General features: G+C 50.1%; 1 protein-coding gene across 1 annotated transcript; it reads right to left on the reverse strand.

Moving 5' to 3' along the window:
• Positions 1 to 3,098: 3,098 nt before the first annotated feature.
• On the reverse strand, positions 3,099 to 7,888 carry LOC147377294 (phospholipase A2, membrane associated-like). The gene is made up of 5 exons (XM_086364957.1): positions 7,803 to 7,888; positions 5,590 to 5,639; positions 5,032 to 5,176; positions 4,684 to 4,790; positions 3,099 to 3,556 (listed from the first exon to the last, which is right to left on the reverse strand). Exons 2-5 carry the CDS (start codon positions 5,627 to 5,629, stop codon positions 3,414 to 3,416), a joined length of 435 nt encoding a protein of 144 aa, XP_086221083.1. The 5' UTR covers positions 5,630 to 5,639; positions 7,803 to 7,888; the 3' UTR covers positions 3,099 to 3,413.
• Between the last annotated feature and the right edge of the window lie 1,687 nt (positions 7,889 to 9,575).

Below are 9,575 nucleotides of genomic sequence, written 5' to 3' on the forward strand. Positions count from 1 at the left end.
CAGGGATGATTGCATCAACTCCAGACTGTTGCATCTTTTAACACGTAGAAAAGCGCCAAATTTATTAGCTGGAGATACCAGGTTTTCTTTTAGCTGGCACATATCTTTTGGTGTTTAACCACCCAGGCTTTTTTGTTTGCTTATTTTTGCAAAAACTCCTACATATCCCAACTCCTCCCTTACCCCTGAGGACAGCCCTCAGACCTGCCCAACAGTATGTATCCAGGCTGAAGTCCTCTGTAAAGCCCCCAATAAAGCATAATTCTCAATGTTTACGTTCTGCATTTTTTCCATCAACAGATTTTTGCTCTCACGTCTGTCCTGGGTCTAGATGCAGACGCAGAGGTGATGCGCTAGACCCTGGGCTTCTGTCACTCACCTCAGCTTTGGAACACTGCTGTTTCTATGGCAGCAACGCGCCCCACCCTCGTGTGTCCTGGTGGCCCCTGGCATCGTGTCCAGGTTCCAGCACTCAAGGACTCTGGTGATGTCACACACCGCCCTGCCTTTTCCCATCTTCTCAGGATTTTTCCCAATAATTCAAAATCAGTGGTCTGGCTTCTTGACAGCGACCTTCATCCAAGAACTAATTTAAACACTTGGAGTACTTTGATAAAAAAACAAAAGTACTCTCATGGGGCCTACATTTTAGTGGAGAGAGACAGGTTATGCAACAAAAGATACAACAGGTGAGTGATACATAGGTGACCTTTGAATGGCATGGGGGTCAGGAGCACTGAGCCTCTGCACAGTCAGATATTTGCCTGTAACTTCACAGTGGGCCCCAGTATCTGTGATTCCCCATATACGTGGCTTCAGCCAACCTCAGATTATGTAACACTGTTGTTGTCCAGTCGCTCAGTCGTGTCCGACTCTTTGAGACCCCACGGACTGCAGCATGCCAGGCTTCCCTGTCCTTCACCATCTCCTGGAGCTTGCTCAAACTCATGTCCGTTGAGTCGGTGATGCCATCCAACCATCTCGTCCTCTGTCATCCCCTTCTCATTCTGCCTTCAGTCTTTCCCAACATCAGGGTCTTTGAATCAGCTCTTCGCTGAAGAGTGGTCAAAGTATTGGAGCTTCAGCTTCAGCATCAGTCCTTCCAATGAATATTCAGGACTGATCTCCTTTAGGAAGGACTGGTTTACTCTCCTTGCGGTCCAAGAGACTCTCAAAAGTCTTCTCCAACACCACAGTTCAAAAGCATCAATTCTTTGGCACTCAGCCCTCTTTATGTTCCAACTCTCAGATCCATACATGATTACTGGAAAAACCATAGCTTTGACTATACAGATCTTTGTCAGTGAAGTATTGTCTCTGCTTTTTAATATGCTGTCTAGGTTTCTCATAGCTTTTCTTCTAAGGAATAAGCGTCTTTTCATTTCATGGCTGCAGTCACCATCTGCAGCGATTTTGGAGACCAGGAAAATAAAGTCTGTCACTGTTTCCATTGTTTCCCCATCTATTTGCCATGAAGTGATGGGACTGGACGCCATGGTCTTAGTTTTCTGAATGTTGAGTTTTAAGCCATCTTTTTGTAGTACTGTAGTGTATATGTCTATTTACTGAAAAAAAAATCTGTGTATAAATGGGCCTGAGCAATTCAAATCCTTGTTGTTCAAGAGTCAATGGTGGGGTGTTAGACAGTGATGAAGCAAGAGGGAAGAGGCAGCAGAAATGGATGAGGGGCAGCAGGAGCATCCTAGGGGAGGTCTGTTACTTTCCATGGGATGGACATGTTCAAACAGGATAGTCAACGCTCAGAAATGTTTTCATTTATTAATAATTAGAAGAGCTAGCCTCGTATAAGTGATTGTTTCCAAAATCAGAATTATGCCTGAACTTTTTCTGTGCTCTGATTCTTAATCTTCCTTTGTGAGGAAAAATTATTTAATACTCTTTAAAAAAAACTTCTAATGTGGAAATACATTTATGTGAAAATTATGTAAGAAACAAATAAACAGAAACCTCAATGAAATATAATTAAGGAGCCAGAAGGCAGAGGTCTCACATCCTGGAAGGTTAGCAGAGCCCAGTGGGAAGAAGGAACGAGTCCTCTTCCTTCCTGGTAAGGACTCAGCCCATGAAAAGCCACAGACTCTTTGTTTCCTTGAGCCCTTCCCCACTGTACAGAGCCAGCAGCTCTGGTGGAGATTATTGAAGAATTCTGGTCCAGGTGGGAATATCTCAGAGGAGCCTTGGATAACAAGAGGGGAAGTAGCATCCAGGTGAGGGATGGACCAGCTACCTACTTTGTGGGTCCCCGTGCAGAACAAAATGCTGGATTCCACGTCATTAACAACTTGAGATGGCTGGACAGAGCTGTAAAGTAGGCGCAGTGCTCACTGGGACTCTGCCTGGGTCACAAGCCCAGGAAGCCAGCCCTGGGTGAGGGGGTAAGTGCCCTGAGAGTCCCACTGGTGGCCAGTGTTACACTGACCCACCTCTGGGCGGCAACATAGAAGATTGTGCCTCACAGAAGACTTGGATTATAGGCCCCCAAACACCAGGAGCTGTGCTTCTGTCTCTCCCCAACAGGCCAGCAGGAGCTGCTCTTGCTCAGGGTAGGAGAGGTGGAAGGCTGGGTTTTTCTTGTAACAATAAGGACAGAGGCAGACATGTCAGAGCCGCCGGTTTATGTCCATTATCCATTTAACTTCCCCAGTAAGCCAGGGGGCACTTGGGACAAAGCTATCTCCATTTAGATGAGGGTGCTAAGGCTCAGGGAAGTGGTGGTGGTGGGGATTTGACCCAGCCAGTCTGACGCTAAGTGAAGTGTCAATCCCTCAGTCATGCCCAATGTTTTGGGACCCCGTGGACCCCATGGAGCCTGCCAGGCTGGATACTGGATACTGGAGTGGTCTGCCATTTCCTTCTCCAGGGGATCTTCCCCAACCATGCATCGAACTCAGGTCTTCTGCACACCAGGCAGACTCTTTACCGACTGAGCCAACAGGGAAGCCCATATTTTTAACCCCTCTCAAGCCATTCCCTTGTACTGGTTTGTTTTCACACTAGAAGTACCTGTGAGTACCACACACATGCACACACACACACACACACACACTCACATACAGTTTGCCAAATAAATTGTTTTATTCAGAAGAGCCCACCAGGAGTGTAGCTGCCACAGCTAAACATGACTTTGGACTTGAAGAAGATTGGAAATGGGAGGAACAAAACCTCTGGCTGTCCAAGGAAGTGGGGGCAAGGAGCTTGGCATACATGCCCAGATCTGTGCTTCTCTTTCCAGATAGAAGGCTTCTGTTGGGGGAGAGAAGGGCTCCTGGCTGGTCTCTAGGATGGAAGAGGGGGTTTCCTTCATTTGCGAGGGAACGTGGCTAGGGCAGGGAGTTGGGTGTCAGAGTGGAGGCTCAGCACTGGGGGGTAAGGCGTCCAGGATCGGGGGCCTCTCAGCACTGCGGGGCACGCCCTGTGCACAGAGAGTTTCTGTAGTATTGAAGCTTTTTCTTATAAGTCTTCTGGTTCCTTGCAAAACAGAGGGCAGCTTTTTTATCACATTCACAGACTATACGTCTACACACACCTTGATCCGCTGAAACCACAAGAAAATAAAAACAGGGTGGGGGTTAGTTCATATTCTATGGTTTCTTCTGGGAATTCCGAGGGACAAGACACAGCCCCTATTCTCCCAGGGTTTCTAGTCTGGGACAAGCATTGACGTTCAGATATTACTGGCTGATGAGGGCCTGGCCCTGTGTGGGCCCTCAGAAAGCCCACACCCAGTGTCATGAGAGCACCAGCAGCTGAGCACTGGGATTCTGTGAAAAGCCTTTCTCTTAGCCACTGTCTCTTTCTTCTCCCCAGCAGATGTGTTCAGGTGCAAAGTCCCGGGCTGCTGGAGCCGGGGAATGGTTCTTGATAGGTCATGGTCGTCCGTTTCCTTTGTAGTGATTGGTGTAGGGGAAGCACATGACCTTGCCCTGACCAGTGAGCCCCAAGGGGAAGTCTGCTGGGGGCTTCCGGAAAGGATGAATTTCCTCTCTCTGGAAAGAGGCTTGTAAAGGAAATCCTCTTTTGTAGGGTGAAGCCACAGCTCTTGAAGCTCTAAGTGTGCCTTGGAATCACACTACCAATGTGGCAGAGCAGAAGGTTGGGAAAGGACTGGATCCTTGGCAACACAGCTGAGAAGCTGCCCCAGCTGACCACCATTGCTATAGGTCAAGGGCTTGCTGTCTTTTGTCTGCCTCATGACAATACACCCCCTTCCATCAGTCTCCATCCACCCTCAGCCAGAGTAAGTCCTCTGAAATGTCTTTCTCTCTGGCATTATTACTCACCGCTCTGTCTCATCCTCACGTTTCCCTTCCACAGCACAGAACTGCTCCAGCCCACTCTGGTCCCCTGGACCCTGCTGTGTCATCTTGGTGGGATGCCCCAAACCTCCTTCCCCTTGACTCCTCTCCGCCTTGAGGCTGCAGCTTGGAGGTCACCATTCTGAGGAGCCTTCCTTGACCCTCAGGCTGTGTTCAGAGCCCCGCCCTTTTCCTCACTGTGCATCATACTCTACCGAGTTGTATTTTCCTTTTCCTTACTTCCCACTCAACTGTGAGCCCCTTGAGGCAGAGACCTGTCCCTTTGTATCTAGCTCTGGTGCCTGGCACGCAAACACAGGAAAAAGAGCAGAGGAGGCTGGGTGCAGTCGGTAGGACTTGCTCTTACCACATGTGATTTGGCCCCGGCGGATAGACACATTGTAGTTAAGGAACTTGGTGCCACATCCATGATGCTTCAGCTTTTTGTAACAGCAGTCATGTGCCCAACAGCACCTGTGACAAGACTGAGCTATGGGGCGGCCTCCCCACGCTCCAGGGAGCCCGGTGCCCGTGCTTTCATCCCCCTGACCCCGAGCAGAGACCCAGGGACACAGGACTAGTTTAGAGCACAGTTTGACCAGGATGGCTGCTGTTTCAGCTGAGCCTCGCTGGTGTTCTTTGACGTGGGGACTTCAGCTGCCCCCCCAGCCAGGGCCACAAGTGGGCAGAGGCAGGAGGGCTGGGGTGGCCTCACCAATCCGTTGCATCCTTGGGGGATCCTCTGCCACTCACTCCGCAGTAGCAGCCGTAGGCACTGTAGCTGAGCAGGGCTCCCTTTCCTGTCGTGTGCTTGATCATTCTCGCAAAATCCCACAAATGTGCATGGACCTGAAGAAGGGCTGGAAAGACATTGCCTGGTGATGGGGCCTGGGACTGCACGCCCACCTCTGCCTCTCTCTGCCACTCCCCCTCCCCACAAAGGTCCTTGTCTTCCTCCCACAGAGAGGGGGACAGACGCAGGGGAAGGGAGCCTTGGGGATGAAGGAGCCTCCTTCCCTGGGCTGTCGCCCTTCTGGTGAGTGACAATGAAAGTGAAGTTGCTCAGTCGTGTCCGACTCTTTGCGACCCCGTGGACTGTAGCCCACCAGGCTCCTCTGTCCAAGGGATTCTCCAGGCAAGAATACTGGAGTGGGTTGCCATGCCTTCCTCCAGGGGATCTTCCTGACCCAGGGATTGATCCTGGGTCTCCAGCATTGCAGGCTGATGCTTTATCCTCTGAGCCACCAGGGTGAGAGGTAGGATGAGTTCTTACCAAAGGCCATGATCACTGCCAGCAGCAGGAGGGTCTTCATCTTGAGGGTTCTGTGGGGAGAAACACAGATACGACGGCCTAGACCCTTCTCCCAGGTGATAGTGGCTTCTGCCCTGGGCTCTGCTTTCCTGCCAGCATCCAGCAGTTCTGATGGAGAGCCTTTAGAAGAACTTGCAGACACGCTTCTCAGCCTCAGACGGGATTCAGCGTGACTGCCTGCATCGGGCACACAGTACATGTGGAGGGGGCACTGCCCAGCTTTGTCGAACTTTCCACTGGTCAAGACCACGCCTCCCCGCAATACACACCACCGAGACCCCCATGCTCCTCACCCACCTGAGAGTTCCTGGAAGGCGGTGAGCAGATCATTGCACAGAACTGGGAGACCCCTGAGGTCTTAGGCTGTGTGTCCCCGTTAGATGTTTCTTACCCCCACACTGGAGTCAAGGCTTGGGAATTCTGCCCATGAGTCCAATCCGCAGTGTTTTTCTTGAGAACTAAAGCAGCAGCCTCTCTTTGAACACTTACACTTGCACAAACAGTCACCTACTCACACCCAAGTGAATGCATAAAACATACAGTCTTGTGCTCACCTACTACGGTGGACATCCTTTATCACAATATACCCACGTACGCACACAACACACTTGTGCACACCATGCCCTCTTGTCTCACCAAATCAGGCACGTGCAGACTTGTGCTCATGGCTGCCTGCATGTGCCTGCACACACACTCTCACACACACACACTACAGCCACTTGAAGGCAGCCAGTGATCAGGGACTGGGTATTCATTTCTGGCTATTTACTTCTCAGAGGCTCCCAAGTTAACATCTGCAAGAGATTGCCTTGTTTATTCCGAACTCCAGTTAAATAGCTGATCCCTCTGGGAGCTTGGGGGTTGGTGGGTTAGAGGACGGGGTGGCCTTATGGCCAGGTGTTGGACTCAGAGTTTGGCATGCTTCTCCCCCAGGCAATCTCCCCTTGTTTTTGCCTCTCATCAATCAACTAGCACAACGGAGATGAGGATGGAAACACCTTATGTGCCATCAGCCGATGCCAAATTTTAGATGATTCTGTAATCTCTTTCTCCTGAGTGAATAAACTCTGATAATCTGGTCTGGGTGTGACCACTAGTCACCCCCTTGAACCCACTTTCAGGAGAGGGCAGGGGCCACCTGCTGTTGACCGGTTCCTTTCTTCTGCTAAGTATGCCATTTGGGAAGAAGAAATAGGGCATTTAGTGTTATTCATTCAATCAATCAGTCATCCACAGGAAGTACATATTAAGCCTCCATGAAGCACCAGGAGGTGAGGCTTTCAGGAGGTGCTGGGGATTTGCCCTGCCCCCAGTGGCCCCTGGGACCTCCGCAGGGACAGAACTGCAATGGGGCAGATGGTCTTCCCACTGACACGGACCAGCATCTCCACTTGCTCTTTTCCTTCCTCTATCTTCTGTTCTTCCTCCATTCCTTCTAGAGAAAGCTAGAGGGTGTCCTAGCCTCCCTCCACCCCGGCTCCAGGCACGCACTGCTGACACTTCACCCCCAGTCATCACCTGTTTGGAGATGGAACTGACTGATGCTCCTTGAATCTACTGCTCTTTCTTCTTCAGCCTCAGGGAGACTGTGATTCTATTTCCCAAATAGATGCCTTCTTCATGCCCTTCACCACTGCTAAGAATTTAGCTCCTGGGGCCTTCAGTTAACCCTTCCCCACACCCATCCCCAAAATGCCAGTGTGCAGAGGTGATGTTGCCCACCATCATTTCACTTGCTCCCCACATCCTCCAGGCCCCCCTCCAGGTTAGGCTCAGGAGACTGAATCCTGCCAGCAAACTGTGTGCATCAGTGCTGAGAGCCACTGCCAGGCAGAGCGAGGCAGAGACCACCTACAACGCCCCAGGCTTTCTGTGCCCCTCATGGTGGAGCAGAAGATGAAGTCAGCTTGGGTCCCTGAGTCCCAGCATAGAGGACACTTATTCGGAAGAATCCTGCAGACATGCAACAGTCTTTGCATGAGCGGGAAATACACTTTGTTTTCTTACACTGCTGGTCATTGAAATCAGTGAGCAGGAAACCTGTCACATGGCACTCTCAGCCTATCTCTAACCAGTGCTGTGGCTGGATCAGCTGACGCGGTTTTTATTAACTGCAAGATGCCCTTTAACAATAATCATCAGAGATCTTTGAAAGAATAAAGGTTATTACTTACAGGACCTGGAAGAACACAGCACGCCTGGAGCCCCACAGCACCGTTGAGGGTAGAGAGAGAGACTGAGATCTTGGGTCTGGGGTTCTGCTTTTATTGGGGTCAAGGGTGGGGGCCTAGGCTTTTTTGTGTTCACTTTTTATTGGTGGATTTAAAATACCTGAGCCGTAATGGAAAGTGCAGGAAGAGAGAAAAAAAAAAACAACAACAGGTGGCCCAAATAGTCAAATTAACTAAAATCTCTAAAACAAAGGTGTGCCTGGCAAGGTGTTTATTCTAGATAACAGTCTTGGACTTGGATGCCTGGCAATCAGAGGTTGTCAGGCATGAATTGGAGGTTATCGAAAAGTTACTTTACAAAAACCCAGACAGACACGCCAAACAACTGTCAGGGTTTACAGTACAATAACCCATCTATACCAACTAACAGCCATCCCAGGCCGCTTTCATCTTGAAAACACAATTTCCTTGAAGAGCTAGACCTGTATTAAGGGTTGACGCGTGAACCCGCCAAATTCCTACGTTGAATTCAGACCTCCAATAAGACCTCAGGATGTGACTCTATTTGGAAAGAGGGTCTTTGTGGAGGTGATGAGTTAGGATAAGGCTATTAGGGTGGACCTAATGCAGGATGACTAGTGTCCTTAGAATGAGGAGAAGTTTGGACAGAGAGACACACATACGTCTTCACTGGGAGAATTCCACGTGAAGGTGAAGGCCGAGATCGAGGTGGGGAGGCTTCTACACACCGAGGAACCCTAAAGATGGCCGGGTCACCACCAGAGCCTGGGGAGAGGAGGGAACAGACCCTCCCCTACAGACCTCAGAAGGAACCAACCTCACTGGCATTTGATCTTAGACTTCTAGGCTCCAGAACTGAGACAGCAGGTATTTCTGTTGTTTAAGCTACTCAAGTCGTGGTACCTGGTACAAATTCCTCGCAAATTGACATAACATCTGGGGATCTCTGTGGGTCTTGGCAATCTGGGATCTGTGGACAAAGAATGCCCCCTGCCATCTCAGTAAACAAAGGATGGGGTGGCTGTCAAGCCAGCAGCCACCCCTGACAGAGCATCCCTAGGGGACTCAGGGTGGAGGCAAAAAGAGGGTACTGACGCTAGGTTAGGTAAGATGCATACCACAGAAGTGATTTCACTAGACTCTTTTTAAGGGAATTAGTTAATTTACTGGCTGTGTTGGGTCATCTTTGTGGGCTTTCTTAATCGTGGTGAGTGGATGCTGCTCTTCGCTGCGGTGCATGGGCTTCTCAGTATGGTGCCTTCTCTGGTTGCAAAGCGCAGGCTCTAGGCAAGTGGGCACCAGAGCTGTGGCTCACGGCCTCTCGAGGGACTGATGTAGTTGCGGCTGTGCTCAGGCTTAGATGCTCCCAGGCGTGTGGGATCTCCCTGGACCAGGGATTGAACCTGCATCCCCTGCATTGGCAGGTGGACTGTAACCAGTGGACCACCGGAGAAGACCACGGCCAGACTCTTGCATCTGCCCACACAGAGAAAAGCGCTAAATTCATTAACTTGAGATGTCTGGTTTTTCTTTAATTAACAGTAATTTTTTGATGTTTTACTACCTGTTTGGGGTGTGTGTGCGTGTGTGTGTGTGTTTCCCCAGCCCCTGTATATCCTGGCTCCTCCCTCATCTCTCAGTACCGTCCTCAGAGCTACCTGGAGGTTGCATCTGGGCTGAAGCCGTCAGTAATGCCCCAAGTAAAACAATTCTCAAGGTTTAGGTTCTGCCTTTTTTTTTTTTAGTCAAGAGATT

Source organism: Bos grunniens, chromosome 2 (genome assembly GCF_055505025.1).
Source record: "Bos grunniens cultivar Pamir isolate PY7600 chromosome 2, Bosgru_T2T1.0, whole genome shotgun sequence".
Classification (NCBI taxonomy): Eukaryota; Metazoa; Chordata; class Mammalia; order Artiodactyla; family Bovidae; genus Bos; species Bos grunniens.